Raw genomic sequence first — 24,684 nt, 5'->3', positions numbered from 1 at the left:
ACTTAGAATAAAGCTTCTGAAACTTCAGTTATTAGCATTTCTCTCCACATGGTGCCTCACAAATGGCTGGATAAGAAAGCACAGAACAGCCCCTCCCCCCCCTCCCCCTCACCAGTGCTCTAAGGCCTGTCCTTTACCTACCACAACTTTCATACCCAAAAGTTACTCTAAACTTTATAGTTTTCTTAAAGATGAACCTGAAGAAAATGATTCAAGATTTTTGTGTGCATGGATGAACAACAGGAAAGACAAGGCCCTGGGGCCTCAGTGAAGGATCCCCTCCCTAAAGACCTGCTCTGATGTGCTGGGAAGATAAGGATCCACAGTGACACAGGAAAGCCTTGCTCACATCTGAATCTCTGCATTCCTAAAGAACAATTTGCAGAGGGGCTACATGAAAGCTTTGGCCAATGAATGAGGGTCATCTGCTCTTTATCAGGAGGGTAAACCTCATCCTGGCCAGTTTCTAACCTTTTAACCCTGTGAATTCTTAATTTGCACATGAATAATGGAATTCCTGCCTGCAGTAGAACCTTCAGCTTCTAGTAGTTCCTAACTTCAGATCTGATCCCCTTGTGTGCTCAGGCCTTAAAACTATTGTACAGATCAAAGTTTTAGGTCTGCAAATGCATTTCACTTCTGAAGCAAATAATCTTGCTGGTGAAAGCTCTGGCCACTAGAAGTAAAAGAACATCCTTGCACCCTGCTGCTATTACAGAGTAGCATAGTTTGCTGTTTTTGAATGAGCACCGAGAGTGCATAAATTTAACACATAACAGACACACACACACACACACACAAAAACCTGGCACAAGTCTGAAACTTGTAAACAGTAACATAATCAAAGGATTAACCCTAGCTACTGTCCCTTTGCACATCTTTCATATACATTCATAACTGAATCATCTTTTTAAAAAAATGCTTATATGTTTGATATGCTCAGATCTACTGTAATTACTTTTATGTTTAGATCAGAAATAGCTAAGCATCACTTTGGCTGCAGGCTCTTAATAGGTTTCATTGTGAAATTAAACTGGATCTGACAGTCTGGGGGGAAGGGTAGGAAGAAAAATTAGTATTTTTTAAAGTACTTTCATACCATCATCCCCAACCCCCAGACCACATCCCAGGTACTTAAAAAAATATCCTTTATACTCTAACCCCTTTCCATCCTCCTTCGACACATCAACCTCCAACCTTGTTCCATGTTAATATCTAACAACCCCCCCCCATCCATTTTATGAAGTCATATTAGTGTTTTTTAAATCACCAGCTGTAGTGATAAAAGCTCTGATGTTCATAAAATTCCTATGAGTGTCAGAGCTTTTACCGCCAAGGCCTGTGATTAAAAAAAAACATAACATGGCTTCATAAAGGGGGGGGGGGGGTAAGTTACCCAAAGGAACTCCTTAAGAGCCAAGGCATTACCGAGGGTGCAGTTTGGATACAGTTACAAAATACATGTGCACTTTATAAAACACCCATGCAGAACCAATCTTCTGCTCTGCAAGTGTAAATTTGTGAGAGAACATGTGTACAGCTGTCCAATTCAGGAAAGACTTTTTTGATTTGATTTTGCCAATTGAATTGATTATTCGATTTGCGTTCTATGACATAACTTTAAAATTAGCTGGCAGGTTTATTTTGCAGCTTCACCCATCCCCCCCACCCCCATTTGCCTTCTCCAATCCCATACCAGAGCTGTCACGTGTAAACAACTCCATTAGGTCCTAGCTTGCTGTCTAACATCAGATCTAGCAGGATACACATTTCAGATCAGATGTATTATAATCACAAAATAGAAAATAAAAATATATTTTTCCACCTTTTGTTGCCTGGTCATATTATTCAAATCATGTTGGTCCCAATCTCTGGTATATGTTTGTCTTCTGTAAACTTACTCACCAGGGTCTTGCCCATTTGACATTTTCTTCTTTCTCTGTGCTCACCATCCATCTTTGTACCTTCCCTTCTCTCTTCTCATCCCTGTAAGTCCAGCATCCCCCAAGGGGGAGTGCACTTCCCTTCTAGCTCCAGCCCCCAGTTGTGTCTCTCTCCCTTTCCTCCAGCGCCCCCCTCTACTACATGTGGCCAGCAGTGAATATGTGCACTACTAGAACATAGGCACCTATATTGCCTTAACCCTTTCAGGACCATAAGGATCGTAGGCCAATTTTTGTGGTTTTGACGACATTTTTATGGTAAAAAGGGCTTGCAGATGCCAAAAAATTGATTTTTTTTGTGAAATATCATTATTTTTATTTAAAAAATCACACTTCTGGCTTATGGACAGTGTGGCAAGTGAATCTTCTCATCAATCTGGCAACGACGCTAATGAATGAATGCCGGAACCAGTTTGTTTACATAAAGGCAGTATCCTATGGAATCCGTACATATCAAATTTAGAACTGTAGACTATCCCAATCAAAATTGATAGGATTTTAAAGTTATGGGACAAATAGGTCCCTTGGTCCTGAAAGGGTTAATGAAATATCATTTACATCTCATATCCACTAACATATCCACTTCCCCTCCATAATGTGACTTCAGTTATTTGCAAGTCTCTCCTCCCATGCCTCTCCACACCTTACTTTTCAATCCTGATGGTCTAATGGTAAAGTGGGGCAGGAGTGATCTTCCAATGCTCCTGACCCATGCAGAGCTACAATCAAAATTGGCTGCCGTGAGTTCCCGTGGTCTCGCAAAACTGCAGAGGAAACTCTTGGAACCATTTTTTATCATGGCTCTGCACGGGGCAGGAGCTTAGGAAGATCGCTCCTGCTCTGCTTTACCACTAGACCACCAGGATTGAAAAGTAAGGTATGGAGAGTGGTGTGGCGAGATCCAGGAGGTGGGTGAGAGGCGGAGGTGGCTCAGAGTCAGCCCTAAAAATTATTCAAGATTTTTTTCTTATTCATGAGGGAGCTGTGAACTTAACCCACACAAATTTTGAGAGGGGGGAATATGTGTCTCATACTTATCATCACTATATTTCTTGGATTTAAGGACCATCGTTCTTGAAGCAGGTATCCAGTCATCCAGTACTGCAACATTATAATCATCAGTCCATACATCATAAGAACATAACAAAAGATTCGTCGCTGCTGGGTCAGACCAGTGGTCCATCGTGCCCAGCAGTCCACTCACACAGCGGCCCTTAGGTGAAAGACCAGTGCCCTATTTTGAGTCTAGCCTTACCTGCATATGTTCTGTTCCAGCAGGAACTTATCCAACCTTTTCTTGAATCCCTGAAGGATCCTTTCCCCTATAATTCCCCTATAATCAAAAAAGTGTGTGTACAGAAACCACTATGATATAGCAAAAGAGATCATTAATACAGCAAAAATATAAATAATACTTCAAAAATGCTGCCATCATGTTTTGAGCAACTGCTCTGCATCAGGAGAATCTTCACTATAAAAACTTCAAAATCATATTGGAAAACAATTCTTTGCAGTCCAAAATCTACTGCAATGCTTCACTGTGAGGAAAAAAACCAACCATACTCTACTTCATTATCCAAAAACAGCAACATGGCATCCAAGCCTTTGACGAACTGCCATGTTGTATTCTGAGAGATCATGAACAATCTATAATAATAAAACGCTAAGCGTGCATGCGCACTCGTGCCTCGTGTTCCGAGTCCTGATCTGTCGGGATATGGCAGCACAAGTGCGCATGCGCTAAATGGCGCGGAGTGAGGGGCCGGCAAAGGAGAGTAGGCACGGGATTCGGCCGGCCCCGGCCAGACAAGACCCCCTTCCCCGCCACACCCAGGCCCCGGCGGTCCCCGCCGGCAGAGAAGGAAAGACAGCTCGGCAGCGGGTTGGCGTGCAGCACAAAGACGGCTTGAGGCGCCACCGTGGCTGTCGGCGCATGCAGGCTGTGGCGGCTTGAGGCGCCTGAAGGACGCGGCGGCTTGAGGTGCCTGCAGGATGCGGCGGCTGTCGGCAGAGGGCAAGGGGGGAGGGGGGAAGAGACACTGAAGGGAGAAAGAGGGAGACATGCTGGACCTGCAAGAGGGAAGAGGAGGTGATGCAGAAGGGAAAAAGCTGGACTTAGAGGGGGAGGAGGCGAAGAGACACAGAAAGGAGAATGGATCTCCAGAATGAAGGAGGAGAAACAAAGAGGAGAACTCCTGGAGCAGCAGCAACGACAATACGGGGGGGGAGTGTAGGGAGGGAAGAGGAGAAATGCTGGAACTGAGGGGGGAGGTGAGGAAAAAAAGAGAGGAAATGCTGGCCCCATGGGGTGGGAGGGGGTAGAGGCGACCTGGCTTGGCCACCGTTAGATCGGGCTACTAGGCTGGATGGTCTGACTCAGTCAAGCTGTTCTTTGACTGTTGGCGCTTCTGGGCCGAGGACTGTGAAGCCTAGAGATGGGGGGAAGTGCCTTTGGTGTGGAAAGAGGGCGCCGGGAAGGCGAATGCGGCCGTTAGTTCCCGCCGGAGTCGGACCTTAACGGCCCCGCCTGGCTTCTGAAGCGTGCTTTAACGGGCATTCTTTGACGTGCACGCTCAGGACCCCTCTCCCCTCTGGCCACAGCCCTGTCAGCACGACCAAAATCTGGCGGGAAACATGTCAAAACCGCCGCTTGCGCCAGCAACCCCTGGCGTCCGCCCCAGAGCACGGCTCTGAAGGACAGACGGGGGGGGCGACGGCGGGAAAGCACGCTGCGGCAGTGGTGCGCATGCGAAGGGGCTGCTCGAGCCATGGCCGGGAAGGCGAGGACGCGGATAAGCGTGGCGCGCGAGGTAAGAGTGACGTCCTGTTCCTAACAACAAGTTCCCGCCAACACAGCACTTCTTAAAGAAAGACAGACAGGGGGAAGGGAGAGCAACAGAAAGAAAGACAGACAGGGGGCCAGGGAAAGAGAAAGAAAGGGGGCAGGGAGAGAGACAGAAAGAAAGAAAGAAAAAGAAAGAAAGAAATACCTAAGTCATCTATTCTAGCACCCGTTAATGTAATGGGCTAAAAAACTAGTATTAGATATAAATACTGCAATATTCTGTATCCACATGGTTTGAAAGAAGACATGGAATGGTTATCACTGCTTTGATGGGTCTGATTGGATATAGTACTCTATAATTCAGAGAAAAGGATCCTAAGTGGTTACTTTTGAAGGAACAATTTTTGACTAGAATAGTTTCTCTGTATAAACAAGGTTGCTATGTTCTCTCTTTTTTTTTTTTTTTTAATAGCAAAGTAGATTTTGGTCCATGAAACTTTTTTTTATAGTGAAGATTTCTCTAATGCAAAGCAGTTGCTTGAAACACACTGGAGTTAGCAATTTTGAAATTAAGCAGTTTATATTTTTGCTGTACCATTAGTGATGTGCCCAGCATATTTTCTCCCTTCCCTCCAGAATCCCAGCTACTCCCACCCCCCACCCTTGTAGGTCCGACATCACCGGCGGCGGAATCACCCCACTCCAACCCCGCAGGTCCGATGGCAGAAGAGGCATAGCACAGCAGACCCCACCTCACTACCTACACCTTCAAGTTCACTTTTCAGAGTTCTCAGCACTGGCCGCCAATCCACATAAGCCTTCTCTTGGGCTTTCCCTTTGCTGGAGTTCTTCTTTCTGACGTAACTTCCTGTTTCTCAAAACAGCACAGTTACTTACTGTAACAGTTGTTATCCAGGGACAGTAGGCAGCTTTTCTCACATATGGGTGACATCATCCACGGAGCCTGGATGCGGACAGCCTCGCAAGCAGACTTGCTTGTAGAAATGTAGAAGTTTCGAGTCAGCCGTGAGTGCCTTCCTGCCTAGCGCAGGGCGAGTCTCCTCAGTTCAGATAGCTAGAAAAGAAGCCAACCATGGGAAGTGGGTGGGTTGTGAGAATAGCTGCCTGCTGTCCCTGGATAACAACTGTTACAGTAAGTAACTGTGCTTTATCCCAGGACAAGCAGGCAGCCTATTCTCACATATGGGTGATCTCCAAGCTAACCAGAATGGAATGGTGGGAGCATTGGCAACTTAACAGAGATTTCGGCAGTTGGAACCCAAGCACAATACCGGGTAAAGCTTTGGATTCTTGCCCAGAAATAGCTAAAAAGAAAAAAATTTAAAAAAAAAAAATAAATTTAAATTGAATCAGGTTGGGCAGACTGGATGGACCATTCGGGTCTTTATCTGCCGTCATCTACTATGTTACTATGTTAGGAGAATAAATTTTGTAATACTCTTTGGCCAAAATGGCCATCCTGTCTGGAGAAAACACCCAGATAATAGTGACAAGTGAAAGTATGAACCAAGGACCAGGTAGCAGCTTTGCAAATTTCCTCAATAGGTGTGGATCTGAGGAAAGTCATTGAAGCTGCCATTGTTCTGACTTTGTGGGCTGTGACTCAACTCTAGTTGTAATCCAGCCTGGGCATAGCAGAAAGAGATACAAGCAGCCATCCAGTTGGAGATGGTACGCTTAGAGATTGGATGTCCCAACTTGTTTGGATCGAAGGAGACAAAAAGTTGAGGAGCAGTTCTGTGTGGTTTGGTGCATTCCAAGTAGAAGGCCAAAGCACGTTTACAGTCCAGAATACGAAGAGCTGATTCTACAGAATGAGGCCTTGGAAAAAACACTGGAAGTACAATAGATTGATTGAGATGAAATTCTGAAACCACTTTAGGTAAGAATTTAGGATTTGTACGGAGGACCACCTTGTCATAATGGAAAACTGTGAAAGGTGGATCAGCAACTAAAGCTTGCAGCTCACTGCCTCTTCAAGCAGATGCGAGGGCAATGAATAACACCACTTTCCAAGTAAGATATTTTAGATGAGCCATAGACATTGGTTCAAATGGAGGCTTCATCAATTGAGCAAGACAACATTGAGATCCCAAACCACTGGTGGTGGTTTGAGAGGAGTTTGACACTAAAAAGTCCTTTCATTAATCTGGAAACCACCGGTTGAGCAGAGTGGGGTTTCCCACAGCGATTTGCAACAAAAAGAACACAAATTGCGGTGAGAGAAGGCACGAAGTAACAAAATTTAGTGCAGAGTGTCAAAGATGGACTTCTCGGCTCCGCGGAAAAATGAGAAGACTCGCCCTGCGCTGAGCGGGAAGGCACTCGCACATGTGTGGTGCGGCTGACCCGAAACTTCTATGTTTCTACAAGCAAGTCTGCTTGAGAGGCTGTCCGCATCCGGGCTTCGTGGATGACATCACCCATATGTGAGAATAGGCTGCGCCTGCTTGTCCTGGGATAAATGATGTTACGTCAGAAGGAAGAACTCCAGCAAAGGGAAAAACCCAGAGCAGGCCTGAATCATGAGGTTTTTTTTTTCTTTGGGGGGGGTTTAAATACTGTAAATCGATTTGAATTGTGAATCAGGCAGCTCTACTGGGGAGAGTTCCAGATGCTTATTTTATAAACGTAATAATATAAGCAATAATATATTGGTTATTGCTTTTTAGGGAGGACACTTGATACAGCTTCGGTGAAACATGTCGGATCCTGCCCTTCCTAGTCACATCTATTGAGATAAGTGCAAAGCATATGCAAAGCAAAATTTAAATGAATTCATAAGAGTGTTGAAAGTTATATGTATAGTTTAGTGGGATATAATCCATAAAATCCACAAAATCTAAAAGGAATAATTAAGAACTTATATTTTAAAAGTATATAATAAAAGTTGAGAGGTTGGTGAAGAGCTGGACACATAAAACTTTACTGCAGGAAACAAGTTTATTCTGTGAAGTGGAGTGGTATTTCTGAGGCCGATGTAAACTTTTTTGAAATAATATGAGAGGTCTTAAGAAATAATCCATTAACTGCGTAGTAATAGCAGTTCACTTGGGAAAGCATATTGAGGATTATTTTATAAAAGGCACATAGATACCTAAACTGCATTTATACTCAGGCTTAAAGGTTGTGCATTTGTGCACATTTTTGTAAAATTGTATATATACATATATGTTGTATAATTGTATATATATACATGCATATACAGATAGCTCCTTAGCTCCTTATCTACCTAGAACCATGAAAAAAGTCAACTAACATCAAACTCACTCCCAAAACAAATAATTGTAATAAAACTTACTATTACCAGTAGATCCAAATACATTCAACTGAGTCATATCAGTACAAAACTTTCTAACAGAAAAAGGGCTTTAAAATTAGTTCTGTAACCAGAGTAGGGTAAGCATTAGGATTTAAATGTTAATCCTAACTTGCACGTGATCACTAATGCATTCACTCTTCCTTCATTTCTTTTTAAAGCACAGCTGTGTGTATGCTTCTCATCTCCTGGATATAATTCAATAGAAACTTTCCAAGGCTCAGAATTAGCATACGACCCCAAAAAAGGACACATGCTGGCAAGGTAACCAAGCCAATGGCCTCATTTCTACTGGTTCTCTTCCCTCACTATTGAAAAGTGCCTGGGTGACCTTTAACACTAATTTAAATCACCGAGTCCTTTTATTTACAAACTGGACACAAGGCAATCCAGAATCTTCTGTACTTGTTTCTAGGATTATGTAAAATGTACATGGCGCTAAAATAACCAGTATACTTTCTGCATAGTCAGATGATTTGGTTGAAACCACGTGCTGTACTGGGATTTATTCACTAAGTTTTAATAACTTCAGAATATTTCCAAGAATGAGAATAGCACCCAAGATTTAAAAATTTGTAAAATACCTTAAATCTCTTTGGGCATGCCAACTTTGCAATGAAATCATCTATCACCCAGGGGTCCTTTTACTAAGGCACGCTAGCCTTTTTAATGCGAGCTAAAAATTAGCACGTGCTAAATGCTAACGCGTGCTAATGTGTACATTATATCCTATGGATGCGTTGGAACACGTTAGCATTTAGCGCGTGCTAAAATGGCTACCGCACCTTAGTAAAAGGACTACCCAGTGATTCAGTCACCTCAAGGAGGAAGGCACAATATGACTTTTAATAAATGAATAAAGAGATAATACAGTAGTATTTACAATTAGCATTAAAATAAAGAGAAATAATAAAATATAGCTCTACACTTTGCATGCCTTTCCAATTAAATGATCAAATTATTTGTTTTATTTAGTGCCATAATTTCCAAAATCAAAACACTGTTCTTAAAATGTGTCTGGAGCACTAAAAATTTGGTTTACTTTGTGTCTATATGAAAAAAAAATGCTTCCTCAATAAGTTAACGTTGATTTATCCTGTTACAAAGTTAAACATCAGTACCATTTTCTCAGCAAAAAACAAACAAAAAAAGATCTTTTGGGAAGAGTTTGTGCAAGCAAGCTGCACCTTTTGCATCTGCTATTCTGCTACGTATCAAGCTCACTCATTAAACAGGTCTATGATAATAAAATGGTGCTAAGCTGCAAGGGGGAGGGAGGACTGTCTATGTACGTACTTCTTGGAACTTGTTCCTTGCAATTATGATGTTAGCATTTTAAAAATACATTTGAGATCATATTATCCACCAATTCTTAGCTGAAGTTTTGCAACTCTAACAGGATACTGTAAAACAGTCTCCAAACTACTTTAAGCATCCATATAGAAGCTGTCCAAAAACTAACTAGCAATCAAAATCTGCAATTTGGTTTTGTCTGAAACCGAACCCCCTCCCCCCTAGAATCGCTCTTGGCAGCCTCCACTCCCTTGCAATCACTCTTGCCACCGCAGCCTGCCCCCTATATCCCCTCCCCCCAATCACTTTTGGTGCCTCCTCCTCTCTTCCCACCACATATCCTAAGGCCCTGCCTGGGCCTACCTCTAAATCTCCTGGTGGTCTTCAGGGCAAGAGCAATCACCAGTTGCTGTTGAGACAGACATGGGGGAAGCCACTGCTTGCCCTGATCTGTAATATGGAATGTTGCTACCATTTGGGTTTCTGCCAGGTACTGCGACTTGGATTGGCCATTATTGGAAGCAGGAAACTGGGCTAAATGGAGCATTGATCTAACTCAGTATGGCTGTTCTTATAGTTCCACCATCAAAATAGTTGCTGGAACTTCCCCTGGTGGCCTCATGAGACTGCCTTGGGAGGTCCCAGTCACCATGTTGGGACTGGAAACAGCATAAGAAGGAACAATCTTCAGTCACTCCTGATTATGCTGTTTCCAATTTCAAAATGCTGCCGGGACCTCCCACATTAGCCTAATGAGGCTGCTATGGGAAATCCTGGCGCCCATTTTGGTTGTGGAACTGGCGAGGTCAAGAGCAACTAGGGATTACCCTTGTCCTAAAGACCCACTAAATCACCAAGAGGTTTAAAGGTAAGCCTAGGGAGGGCCTTCAGATAGTGGGTAGTGCAAGGGCGGGGAGGGCTTGGTTTCGGCTACATCCCTAAAGAGTTTGGCACAATTTCTCAAAAGTTAAATGCCAGGATGCTGCATGCTAAGCACATATTCTATATTGACAATTACATATGTAATTTCCATTTTAGAATACTAAAATCAGTCCACAGTTACGCCCCTAACTTTAGGCATGAGTGCTTATTCTATAACCTGTACACATAAGTGATACGCATGCATCTGGACCCCCCTTAACTCCAACCCACCTTGCAGTTGTTTACTATGGATTTTGTGACCACAATTTATAGAATCCTAAGGACAGCTATGCATATAACTTCCCATTAGTGCCAATTAACACCAATTACATCCAATTGGTTAATGTCAATTTGCAGATAATTATTAAGTTACACATGTAACCGACACTACGCTATAAATTGCGCATACAACTTTGTGTATGCAAGTTTATAGAATTAGGGAGTAAAGGCAGTATTGCCATTACGAGGAGACACGATGAGCATCCACCTTGGGATGCCATGCTTCACCTGTTCCTGGACATGCCCCTACCACCACCACCACTCCTGGACATATATGTGCATTCTCCAAGCAGGACAATAACAGCCCAGTCAGTCCCAACATGGGGGGCAGACAAGACAACTAGGCAGCCAACAGAGGAAAGAAGAAAGTTCCAGAAGGGAAGGAAGTAGTGCCACAGGCAACCCTTGACTGGGGTACTGCATCCTTACAGAACATGAGGGTGAGAAGGCTGAGAGGGTGAGAATTGCACAATATACAGTATTATAAAAAGCTCCTTTTAAAATAAAGATTGAAAATCATTATTGCAAACACTAGAAAACTTTGCTACTGTAATTAACACTGTACCACTGATATGATGAACAATCACTGAGCTTTATTCAAAAATAACTCTCTCGTTCTGCTCAGGAAAAGGCAGATATAAACATCAACATACAATTCATGGGTGCCTCTTTCTTATTTGACCCACCTACTATATTTATGACTACCTTGAGAACTATATTCAATTCATTAGGTATGCAGAATAAACATTTGGGGGGAAAAAACATTTTTAAATGCCATTGACTTCTGCATGAAGCTGAATCAAAAATTCAATGTATGAGAATGGCACAATCAGTTTCAGGCTCACATTAGACATAAAAATGTATAAATTGGCTTCTGAAAGTCAATCAATGTGCATGTTTAAATGACAATCAGAATGTGAGACTGAAAGAAGATGGCAGCCAAAGACATCTGTTTGTACCAACAGGTGTCAGAACCCTTTCAACTAGGGCTTCATTTCTGAGGGAATGGTCTAGAACAGGGGTGTCCAATGTCGGTCCTCGAGGGCCGCAATCCAGTTGGGTTTTCAGGATTTCCCCAATGAATATGCATTGAAAGCAGTGCATGCAAATAGATCTCATGCATATTCATTGGGGAAATCCTGAAAACCCGACTGGATTGCGGCCCTCGAGGACCGACATTGGACACCCCTGGTCTAGAACAAGGAGTAGGCAATTCCATTCCTCGAGAGCCGAGCTAGGTCAGGTTTTCAGGATATCCACAATTAATATGTATGAAATGGATTTGCATGCACTGCCTCCTTGAGATGCAAATCTATCTCATGCATATTTATTGTGGCTATCCTGAAAACCTGACCTGGCTCTGGCTCTCAAGGCCCGGAATTGCCTACCCCTGGCCTAGAACACAGTTCTACCACTTCTTTTCAGACTCTATATATTTATTTAGTTTTAAAATTTCTATACCGTTTTTTTCCAAAACGGTTTACAAGGAGTTACATACATCAAAATGTTAAAAATCTATACAAAATAAGAAAATAAAACAGACATGTTCAGTCTTACATAAAATCAATTGCTCAGAAAAATGCCTCAACAAATAGGTGAGTCTTCAACATTTTCCTAAATCAGTGGTTCCCAAACCTGTCCTGGGGGACCCCCAGCCAGTCAGGTTTTCAAGATATCCTTAATGAATATGCATGAGAGAGATTTGCATATAATGGAAGTGACAGGTATGCAAATCTCTCTCATGCATATTCATTAGGGATATCTTGAAAACCTGACTGGCTGTGGGTCCCCCAGGACAGGTTTGGTAACCACTGTCCTAAATGAATTCCTCTCTCCACATTTTCGAATCTGGCCAAACAAGGCCACACCATCATAGCTTGACTCCAGCACATGTGAAAGTCATGGCATTCGTATAGTGATGTTCTGCTCCATCCCTCCCTTCCAGGCAGCTAATAGGAAGAGAGAGGAAAGGAAGGAGGAAGCCTGTAACACAGCATGGAATAGACACTCTAGTTTCTAATCCAGTACCTTTTTATTTTTTTTTTGTTCTCCTGCTTCTGGCCCACCTGCCCCCTCCCTCAGCTTCACAGTCCCACTTCCTTTCTGCCTACAAAAACAGCCTTGTTTTTAATATAGTTTATAGACCAGTTAAAAAAAACAATGTTTTCTGCAACTGGAAAAACCAACAGAGAAATGTAGATCTGATCCCATTTTTGACTGCTCCTAAAAACCCCTTCCCCTGATGGATGGTCTTACAGATAGATAAGTGAGAAACTATTTTTCACACCTGAGGTGGATGGCCCAGTAGTCCATGTGGTCAGTGAGAAAAGCCCATAGGTAAATGTTGATGTCTTGTTGCACTAGATCAGGCATGGGCAACTCTGGTCCTCGAGGGCCGGAATCCAGTCGGGTTTTCAGGATTTCCCCAATGAATATGCATGAGATCTAATTTGCATGCACTGCTTTCAATGCATATTCATTGAGGAAATCATGAAAACCCAATTGGATTCTGGCTCTCAAGGACCGGAGTTGCCCATGTCTGCACTAGATCCAAAAAGCTGCAAATCAGCAAAACTGAAGGTTGGCTAACTTGTCCATAAGTCCATCCAAATATTCATATGCAACAGACCAGTGGCAGGAGCTTGATATATTTAAGAATGACACAAACTATCTGATCTCCTCTGAAGAAATTATATACTGTATAGGCATGGTGGAAATTCTTTTGACATTTTGGCAGTTTGAGGTTGTTGGTTTTTTTTTTAAACAGAAAGATTAACCCTCCTTGAACTGGCAATAGTCAAAAGTTGCTCCCTGATGCAAATCAGGTGGCAAATTGTCTCCCCCCACCCCCATATAAAGACTTTCAGCCAAAAGGCACAAACCATCCCCATCCCAAAACTCAGACCCCATTACCGGACCCCTGACAAGAGATTAAAGCAATGCTCACTTCAGTGATCACAGGCACTGTAGAAAGAAATAAACAGCCGAAAGCAAAGGAAGAAGAAATCCTGGAACTTACTTGCTAACGTAAGATGAGCTTTTTGACTTAGGATTGCTCCGTGTTTGTTCAGGGCCAAACACTGGTAAAATCCCTCATCGGTCTGTTCTCCTCGCTTGCCTTCCACCTCACTGATATACAAGGAACCATTTGACAAACTGTAGGTGCGTTCGCTCTCAGAAACCTTCATTCCATTTCTGAGCCATGTGATGGTGACGGGAGCATCTCCCTGAGCCCAGCAATCCAAAACCACTGCATCTTTCCTCACAACTGTTACGTCCTGGGGCTCTTTTACAAAATACAGCTCAGTGAAACAGCACACTCCTAAGGAAGAGAACAGATAGGATCTCTTTTATAGTTGTCAACACATAGGTAATCACACCATTCATCAGAACTTTAAAACACCTCCTGCCTGCAGGGCTGTTTTAAGGGGGTGCAAACAGGCAATTGCCCTGGGCCCCCCCAGACTACAGAAGGCCACAAGCCTGTCTAAAGCTAAAGGACATACAGCCAGCTGGTGGGCTCTGAGGCCCTCTCCCAAATTTCTGCTCTGGGTCTGCATAGTGCATTATGGGCAGGCAAAAGTTTTGAAAACTTTGTAGCTTGTGATATAGCCTTTTACTTGGTCTGTGATTGATCCATATATTCAGAGAAATTAGAGATGCATGTTTAATAGACACAGGGTGCATATTATGTGAAGTTATGAAATTTAAACAAACAAACAAACAAAAAAAAGAGTGCAGTTCTTAACTAGTTTTATTAAATATTTAAAAGTACAATTACAGTGCATCTAATTTAATACTCTAGACTACAAGGCTTTTCAATCCCAGGTCAGGTTTCATTACATATTTAAACACATTTTTAAATACAAAATATTCCAAACGTTAGAGCTGCATTATGAATAATTTTCTGTATTTCAAATTATCTGACCTTCTGCCTAAAAATATGGATCTCCCTGATATTTAATTAGGGAACTCAAATAAAAGAAAAAGAAGTGTGACACCCCCCAAAAAAAACATTTTCATGAGAAGATGAAGCCTACAGTGTACCTAGCCTTTCCCCATCAGCGGAACCACTGAGCGCAAGCTTGTTTGCTAATTTTACAAGCTTGTCAAAAAGATCCTAAACAGAGTAAGTCGTAAAAGTCTGATTTTACAAGAAATCATTAGGAAAAACCCCTTTGTGCAGAAGGTTTATTTTCCTTGCCTCGGAACTGTTTTAAACCTTCTGCCCTGTTCCCCCCCCCCCCCCCTTCAGGAAGAAAAAATAAAATAAAATTCGTTGTTCGCTAGAAATATTTCGGAATCATTCTAGGTGTCTTTTCGAAAAAGGCAACTTTTTTCTTCTCCCTCCCGCGGATCGATTTACTTAACTTCTGCAGCTCAGCCAGAGGTATTTAAACCCCAAACAATGGCAACTTCTCCAGGTTTGTAACTCTTGCCGCTTGCGCACAGTGGGAGAGGGATTAGGGAAACCTTGATTTCAACTTCTGTGTATCGCCTACTGTTCCAGAAACGCTTACCTAATTGGTGGCTTAGTCTAATAGGGTGAGAGTTGTTTAATTAAGCAATACACATTTTGTCAACAGAATTATAAAAACAACCCCCACCCCCCTCCACCCCCTGCGACTGCACCGATCCAGATAAAAGATGGTTAGAGAAATCCCCGCCCCTCCCCCCCCTCCAGTGCACACTGAGGCCATCTCTACCACAACGACGCCTGCATTTGGGTTCTCTTTCATGTAAAAAGGCCTTTCCTAAAGCGATGTTTGCAGATGGTTCAGGGGAAGGCTCCCTCCTAAACAACGAGCCCACGATGAGCAACAGCATCCCCTGAATTTCCCGGCATTTCCTCAATGATGGGATAAAAAAAAAAAAAAAATCTGCAGTGTAATTCGAGATAAGTCGTCTAGGGGGTTCTGCTCCAACTCATTTTCAGACCTTGACTACGAGGGGCCGCTGAAAAGTGACAACAAGTTAGTCCACACTTTTCTCGCTGCTTCTCGTTTCCGCGCTATGAAACGAAACGAAAAGTGTGGTAAATAACGCGTAAGTTTCGTGGCTTCCGCGTCACCTTCTCGTCTCGGTTGGGCCGAGCACTTTTCAGCGGCTCCTCGGATTTCACCCTGAGCGGAGACGGCAAAACACATCTGCAATCAAAAGCTTTTTCTTGCCGCTAAGGCTTCCCCTCTTATCTTCAGTCACAATGGATTGGTCGGAGACCTCAAATCTTTTCTTTTTTTTTTTAGCAAACGTGACAGGAAGATGTTCTTTTCCAAAACAAACGCAGGTATGTGATCCCTTTAACATTTCCCAATCAAATCTGCACAGGCATCGTCTTTTATTTTGCCCCAAATATTCCCCGAGCCTCAGTACACAACAGATTTGATACGTCCAAACGGTGTTTAAAAAAAAAAAAGTTATCCCATTGAATACCATTATTCTCTACCTCGTCACAAAACATGAAATCTAGTTCTCAAAACAGCAATATCTTGCAAAAACTAGGCTTCCACACCGTACGCGGGCTCCAAACTTTTTTTTTTTTTTAATCCAACTGTGCACGTGAGCGTAAGCGTGTGTTGAGGGAAACTGATATTGCATCCTAGCTCTGGAGTTGCAAAAAAAAAAAAAAAAAAAAAAAGTGTATCAATATAAATAAAAGCACGTGTAGCTGCGAAGCTTCCCAACCCCTTTCTCAAAAAAGAAAAAAAAAAAAAAAAAAATCCCCACAAAAACCACCACAACCAACAAAGAGGGATTTTAGTAACGCAGCGGCAGTGAAGGGAGAGAGACTAGCTGAGAGTCGGCTGCGCGGCCTTAGCAGGGCCGGAGGTCACGCAAAAGAGGTTGCGTCCTCTCTCTCTAGTTCTTCGTGGTTTTTTTCAGTCACAGAACATAGTCCTGGAAAGTACGCGGAGGTTCCCCCTTGCACAGGCCGTTACAGAGATAAAGGGCAGTCTACAGCCAAGATGGACAGCCCTCCACCGGTAATTTCAAGGTTCCCCCCCCCACACTTTTTCTGCAGAAACGTGAACCCTAAAACCTGCGCTCACCTGAAACGCAAAGCAAAACCGCCCAGAGCAGCGTCCGCTCACACATCGGTCCCGTTGAAAGCGCCATTTATTTAGGGGGTTTCTCGCATGCTCCCACCTCGCACCCCTATGCTCCACTCTCACGAGCTCTAAACAAGCCTTTGACTCGGCGCACTGGACCACGTTTGGGACTCCTTTCTCTACGCGCAGTGACAGAGCAGATTCGGCTCCTAAGCAGCCCCTCTACAATGGAGGGGGAGGGGAAGGGGAGGGCAGTGTCCGGCAGGCTGGACATAGAAAGCCTTGGTATAGCCGGGACTACTTAGCTTGTGCTGCTTCATTTGGCCCTGTGAAAGAAACGGGGCGGGGGAGAAGTGGGGGGGGGGGTGGATGGATGATGGCAGGGCGGGAGAGAGGGGGAGGGAAGGACTTCAGGGTCTCCTCTGCGTACGCCTCGCGCTCTCTGAGCAATGGACAATGCACCTAGAAGGGGAGGGAAGGAGAAAAATAGCTGACCTTTACTTATATAGTCATTCAGGCAGCTTTTGGGGGGAGTAGGTGGAAAGGGATCACACAGAGAAATAACTGCTAGGGGTTAGGGGGATAGAGGAATTCAAAACGACCCTGTCATACACAGGTACCACTTTGGGGGATGGCGGTAAGGATATTTAAATGACAATTTAAAATAATGAAAGGTGGAAAATAAACATGGAGAGAGAGACTTTAGACTGGGAAGAGGGTAGGGTCAAACTAACTAAACTAAACCTTAAGTTCATATACCGCATCATCTCCACAATCATAGAGCTGGGCACAGTTTACAGGAATTGGTATAAAGAAGGAACTCCAATGAGGGTTACAGGACTTAGTATAGAGAATGTTTAGAGGGACTTAGTATAACAAAGAGGAGGAAGTATTACATTTTTGAGAATAGCCAAGTTTTTGGAAAAGTTGGAGGGCGCCCAGATTCCGAAGTGGGGTAGTACTAGGTTATTCCAGAGCTCTGTGATTCTGAAGGAGAGGGATGTCCCTAGTTTTCCTGCAAGCTCATATAAGAGCAGGAGATTAAAAAAAGCCTTCAAAGGTATGCAGGAAAGAAATTCATTGCTTAGTGAAGGAAAAGTAGAGGGGGGTGCTGAAAAGTTCTCAGCCCAACCAGCTTCCTAAATTCTGGTTATTTTGCCACTCTAACTGAAAAGAGTATTTTATTGCAGACTCATAATACTATGTTTCGACATTGTTTCAGATCATTGATTGAACCAAGTCAAGAAAAAGTGTGGAACTCCGAGCCGTCATGAAGTTCCTATTCCTGCAGAAGAAAACTCCAAAGGAAATCCATTAATGTGTGATGCAAACATTGAGTGCAAATGCCCATCAGTGACCAAAGATGCAGCAAAGGTCTAGGAGGCCTTAAACGGTGTCAACTCCTGAAATTGTTGACCATGTCCATGGTCCAATTTTGGCAAATTGGTAAATAGCTAAAACAATTGCTAAGACAGTACAGATATCCAAGGAATGTGTTGGGTGTATAATCCACAAGTTGCTGAGTATGAGAAGCTGTCAGCCAAGTGAGTGCCCAAATGTATGAATGCAGACAAGAAACGATGTTGAGTGGACACTTCCAAGATGATTTTGCAGCATTTTCAGCGAGCTAAGGCCAACTTTTTGGAACAACTAGTTATTGTTGATGAAACATAACTACACCACCTGAGACAAAATAACAGTCCGTGCAATGGCGGCAATTAAGTTCTCCAAGGACAAGGAAATTCAAGACCCAAAAGTTAGCAGGAAAGGTCATGGCCACAGTGTTTTGGGATTAGGAAAATGTTGTCATGACTATCTACCAAGGGGACAAATAGTTATTGCAGAATACTACTGTAACTTGCTGTTCTGATTTTGGTGAGCAAGACGCCAGCAAGGAGGAAAGGCACAGGCGCCATCTGCTTACAGAACGTGCCTTTTGCAGCCAGAGGCACATCCTGTAGTCAGTCAGCCTTCACCTGCACCAGCGTCTCTCCTCCTTCAGCACCCCCGCTCCCCCACTGGCATAGTGATAGTAGGCTAAGGGCCTCCACGCATGTGTAGATGTCGATGTGATAATGTCACACATGCACGTGACATCATTGTGTTAATGTCCGCGCATTTCTGGATGCCCTGCAGCCGTGGCCCAAAGTTTAGTGTGCTGCGACTACAAAAAGTTTGCAGGACACTGGCTTAGAATGCCCATCCTACTCACCAGATCTTGCTCCATCTGACTTTTTTCTGTTTCCAAACCTTAAAAAGAGTTTGAAAGGGGCGACAATTTTTCTAGTGTTTCAGAGATGATTGCAGCAGCAGAGCAGCATTTCATTGACTAGACATCAGAGTAATTTTCGATGTGTCAAGTTATTCCACATATTCACTTAGGGGTGAATATGTGGAATAACTTGTAAGTTTCATGGCTTCATGTCATTCCCTTCTTGGTTGGGCTGAGAACTTTTCAGCACCCCCTCATAATTTAAAAAAAAAATAAAAACTAGGGTGAGGAGAAGCCAAAGAAAAAAAAATTACAGAAAAGAGGGTAGGAAAGGATAAGAGAAGCAGCTAAAAAAAAACTACTGCCTTCCTTTCCTACTTCAAGGGAGGGCAAAAGAGGGAGAAAAGTTAGCTCTTTTTCAATCTTTTACAATCTGCTGCTCCAAGAGAATGTGGCATCCTAAGACTTTTGCTTTCTTGTGCTCCCTCCCTGAATTGACAACACTCACCTCTTGCATCCCACATCAGCTACCTTCCCAGCCAGCTTCCTCCCCAACTTACCACAGGGGTCCCAGAATTAAAGGAGTAATCCCCATTATCTCATGCCCCTGCAACTGCCTTCTTCATAATGGTGCTGGTGACACCCTATTGGCACTACCCTATGCTGCCATATAAGAGGGTTTTTTGTTTTGTTTTTTTTCCCCTTTAATGGCAGCTTAAACTTCTTAGTTGCAGTATCACAAGACTACCACTAGGAATCAGTGACTCCATTTTGAAGAAGACACGAGTGAGTATTTCTCCTGCCCCTATCACCCCTAGGACTCTTGGGGTAAATAGGTATTCTGGAGAGATATCAAGTAAGGTGGAGATAGGGGAGAGAGGAGAAGAAGGAGCATGGTACGGAAAGGGAAGGAGCTTTGGTGTGTTGTATTGGGTCCATAATAACACCAGGGATGTGAGGTCCTCCCAAGGATTCCAGATGAACTCGTTACATTATCACCAGCACCATGCAGGTTTCAATGCAAGAACAGGTAGTATTTATTCATTTATTTATTTATTCAGTTTTCTATCCCGTTTCCCCCAAAGAGCTCAAAACGGGTTATAGGTTAAACATGCATAATATAAAATGTCTCTTGTATGTCTTTTGGCTCAAACCCCCTACCATTTGCGTCACCTTTCTCTGGACCGCTTCGAGTTGCTTATATTAGAAATACTAAAGTAAGAGTGATGAAGTTCTGTTGTGATTGTCTAACAAAAGGGAGCCTGCTTCTCTTCCTAAATGAGAAGGGACTCCTATATTGGGTTGTGTTCATATGTGTAGAGCAGGTGTTCTCAATCTAGTCCTCAAGCCAGCCAGTTGGGCTTTCAGGATATTTCCAGTGAATATGCATGAATCAGGTTTCCATGTGTTGTATCCCTTGTATGCTCATTTTATCTCATACATATTCATTGTGGATATCCTAAACATCAGCCTGGCGATATGTCCTGAGTACTGGGTTGAGAACCCTTGTCTAGAGGATGACCTAGATTGTATTATAGCAGAAAGAAGCTGCAAGGTTGAATAATGTTGTTTAGTGATTATTTTGAAGGAAGTGTCAAAAACATCATAAACAAATAGATAAAAGAGTACCATACATCCACTTCATATAAAATGGCAGTTAGCTCAGGTTATGTTTGAGTAGGAACGAGAAGAAAGACTGTTGATTTTCTGAAAAGTGAACACCTATAAGGAGGGAATTCAATCTTCGGTACAGATAAAAAATTTGATGCCAAGCGATATTCTATAAAGGGCACGCATCTTATATAAAATGGTGTTTAGCAATCATCTCATGCTTAATTTTTGGGTGCCAGACTTGCACTCTTCTGGTGTAAATGCCAGCGTCCAAGTTAGGCATGCGTAGACAGTATTCTGTAATTCCACACACAACTTTTCAGAACACATACCCATGGCCACGCCCCCTTTTGATACACAAGTTGTGCCATATAGTATAGCGCACAACCAGTTGAACGCACAAATCTTAATGAGTGCCAATTAACCTCAATAGTTGTTTTTTAGCACCCTGCCCCAACTTTGATCCAGCTTATCACCTCTAAAGTTGTTTCATGTTGTCATAGGTTTCCTTCAGATGATGTACCTGACCAACTGGAATTGATGGCAAACATAGAAGGTGCATGGGTGGGTCAGGTTATAAGATACCTGCATTTACATACCTGTCATCAGTTGGGCACCCCTTTCATATTTCTAACCATGCAGTATTTACTAGTAATAGTAATATGAGGAGGTGAAAAACTGAGTACAATGAAAAGCTTATGTATACGATTATTATCTTGCCCAAGCTCTCAAAACTGGTGTTATACAAATGGAGGGAATTTGATTTTGTTAATGACAAAGGGGAAGTCTCCAGTAGGATGGGATAAAGCATTTGAAGGATATATTGATACAGGCAGCAGCAAGGGTCAAGAAAATTAAGAAGCAATAACAGCTACTGGAACAATTGGCTTTCCTTTAAAAAATAATAATTAAATTCACCCCTCAAAACTTGAAGCATTGAGAATTTTTTTTTTTAAAAGATATAGATTTACTGGATTCTGACTGTTTGATGAGAAAGATAAAAAGGGACTGTCTTGAACAAGATAAAATGGGAAAGCTCTTAGCATGGCAGCTCCATAAACAACAACATGAATGGTGGATGAAAAACATTAAAGCATCAAATGAAGACAGCACAAAAGCGTATGCTAACACTGCACAAGAATTTAGAGCTTTCGATCAAAGGCCCTATATCTCTGAGCTTACCTGCCCCCTAGAGGAGGTGAAAGCCGTTATTTCTAGATAAGACTTTCTCAAAGTATCTGAAATAGATTACCTGAGAATTAGTTATCTGCAAACTCCCTATTGGGAAGTCCCCAGGAGAGGATGGGTTACCAAACAAATATAAATTCTTAAACCAAGGTATATGAGGTCTTCTTGCTAGAATCTTAAATAAATAAAGTGTTAGAAGAAACTCTCTTAACCCCTTCTATGTATAACACAAAATGTACTAGATCTTTCTCTGTGTGCCAGCCCTTCTTAATACTGATATTAAATTTTTTGCAAAGGTGTTGGTGAATAGGCTAGAAGGGATTCTCCCCAAGATCCTCCATAAGGATCAGCCAGGATTTCTGCAGGGCAGACAGTTGAGGGACAATGTGAGGAGAGCATTAGGTTTAATAGATATTCTTAATCATGCTCCCCCCAACACCTCCCCACCCTATACAAAGATCCCCCTCCTACTACCCTACCAACAAGACCCCAAAAGACAGCCATGGTGATCAGCTCAGAACCCTCTAGCTTAAGCAACCCCCCCAGCCCCCTCCCCCATACCTCGTAGAAGCTGGCAAGAGGGATGCTCCCTCTTGCCATCAGTCCCACTTCTTCAAAATGGCAGGCTTTCCCCTTCATGGTGCATCCTGGGATGCACTGGGGAGGGGGAGGGGCCCCTCCCCAGGATGTACCAGGAAGGTAGCCTAAGGTCCTGATTGGCCTGGATACCTTAAGCCCCTTCTATGGGAGGGACCTTAGGTATCTGGGCCAATCAGAGCTCTAGACTACCTTCCTGGTGCATCCTAGAGAGGGTCCTAAGACTCTGATTGGCCCGGATACCTCCCATAGGAGGGCCTGCTAGCAAGAGGGATTGGCTTTTACAATGAGGTACGGGGAGGGGCTGGGGGGTTCTGAGCTGACTCCAGCCCACCAGGGCTGTCTTTTGGGGTCTTTTTGGTAGGGTGGTGGGAGGGGGGATCTTTGTATAGAGTGGGGGATGTCGGGAGGAGCTTGGTGGAGTGCCAGTCAAAACCAATTTAGCAACGATCTGTAGACAATTGCTGACTTTAGTGCATCTTGGGCCTGTGAGTTTTGTAGAAGATATAATCTATCTTTTTCAGCTCCACCTCCTTCCTCATTGTGCTGTGTTGAAGCTCCCCAGTCTTTTCTTCTACATGCAAGTTGGAAGCTGTCTTTCTGATCTGATCTGAGTGAACTTCATTATTTGCAGTTTTTTACCTGGATTTGAAGGCTTTTCAGTGCTCAAGAAGCCCCCAACAGTCCTGGGACACCTCTGCCTAGGAGAAGACACAGACTCTCTGAGCAGAAGACAAGTCTGTAGCTAACAGGGCAACCCTTTTACAGGAAACATGTTTAGCCAGCCAGCATTTCTTTCCCCTCAACAACGTGTGTGGAGCTTTGGGGGGATCTGTGGTTTCAGTCCAACTTCGGTTTGACTGGCAGCCCAAAAACTGCAGCATTTGGACCCTTCTACATTGTCTGAGGCAAGAATCTTCTCTATAATCCACCTGCAGTGTGAGCTGATGCAAGCATAGCACCAGCACAGAACAGTGAGTACAGGCTATTATAGGGGGTCTGAAAATTGTTGTTTGGGGGGTTATTGGGGCTTGGTTTAGGGTCCCCCATCTCAAAAAAAAAAACCTTCCCTGAATTTTTGAGTATTAATATTGCTCTCCTGGGCCATTTTTATGTGCCACCACGTTGCCATGGTGGTCATCTTGGATTTCCCAATTTAGATTAAAAAGCCTTTGTCTACTTCAAAGCTCATTGATTTTGCTTAAAATCAATAGAAATTGACTCATTAGGCTGTTTTACCCCTGATTAATGCCAGATTTGTGCTAGATGGCTGGCAGAGGAGTGTCCATGTTCTATGTGCTGCAAGGCATCTTTGAGGGAACAGGAGCAAAAAGTTTAGCCCCTTCTGGTCCCTCTAGGGCTGAGGAGTCTCAGATGGCTGATGTTTCAGGGAAAAATATCCCTCCCAGACCCCTCAGAGACCATGAGGAAGCAAGGTGAGTCCCTGCAGGGGTCTACTGGGCATCCTGTTCAGGGCTTTACCCCTCATTTGGTGAGTCTGATGTGGAAAGCCTATTGGAATTGTCGGGATCTGTATACACCATCTGAGGTCATGCCGGGGTTTGTGCAAGGGAGTTTATCTTCACAGAACATACCTTTGTCAAATAAGAGCTTTTGATAAGTCCCAGAGGTCCAGATGGATATGGACTGTGAGGTCTGGGGGTTGGAGTCACTGCCTTTACTGCCCAGAGTGAATCTTAATTTTTAGAAGACTCAGGGACTCAGGTGGAGGCCAGTAGTCAAGTGATGGTGGTAGCCTTTGTCCATGGAGAAGACCTGACATGTGCTGTCCTTCTGAGTCGGAGGTTTTCCTGGAGTTTATTAGACTTGCTATGGATATTAAAGTTAGTATCCCTTGCTGTACTCTGCTGTATAGTGTTCGGTCATGAGTGGCTCTAAAACTCAGAACATACCTTTTCCTTCACATCTAGACCTGATAAAGCACAGTTACTTACCGTAACTTGTGTTATCCAGGGACAGCAGGCAGCTATTCTCACATATGAGTGATGTCATCGACGGAGCCCGGATGCAGACACCTCACAAGCAGACTTGCTTAAAGAAACTAGAAGTTTTGAGTCGACCACACTGCGCATGCGCGAGTGCCTTCCCGCCCAGCATAAGACGTGTCTCCTCAGTTCAGATAGCTAGCAGAGAAGCCAACCAGGGGAGGTGGTTGGATTGTGAGAATAGCTGCCTGCTGTCCCTGGATAACACCTGTTACGGTAAGTAACTGTGCTTTATCCCAGAACAAGCAGGCAGCCTATTCTCACATATGGGTGACCTCCAAGCTAACCAGAATGGGATGGTGGGAGTGTTGGAAATTTAGGAGAATAGATTTTGTAATACTGTTTGGCCAAACTGTCCATCCCGTCTGGAGAAAGTATCCAGACAATAGTGAGAAGTGAAGGTATGAACCGAGGACCAAGTAGCAGCCTTACAAATTTCCTCAATAGGTGTAGATCTGA

The 24,684-nt window shown here is 43.4% G+C and overlaps 1 protein-coding gene across 1 annotated transcript in view; it reads right to left on the bottom strand.

The window, feature by feature from the left end:
• Window positions 1–16,790, bottom strand: part of PRTG (protogenin) — a 254,683-nt gene extending 237,893 nt beyond the window's left edge. The window contains exons 1-2 of the mRNA XM_033921031.1: window positions 16,612–16,790; window positions 13,581–13,883 (exon numbers count right to left, since the gene is read on the bottom strand). Coding sequence (XP_033776922.1) covers window positions 13,581–13,883; window positions 16,612–16,678 — 370 coding nt within the window. The 5' untranslated portion in view covers window positions 16,679–16,790. The remainder of the gene's footprint in view (window positions 1–13,580; window positions 13,884–16,611) is intronic.
• Between the last annotated feature and the right edge of the window lie 7,894 nt (window positions 16,791–24,684).

The sequence above is a fragment of the Geotrypetes seraphini genome, chromosome 14 (genome assembly GCF_902459505.1).
Source record: "Geotrypetes seraphini chromosome 14, aGeoSer1.1, whole genome shotgun sequence".
NCBI classification, from domain to species: domain Eukaryota; kingdom Metazoa; phylum Chordata; class Amphibia; order Gymnophiona; family Dermophiidae; genus Geotrypetes; species Geotrypetes seraphini.
The sequence above is the reverse complement of the archived record's forward strand: the minus strand, read 5'-3'. Positions and strand labels throughout refer to the sequence as shown.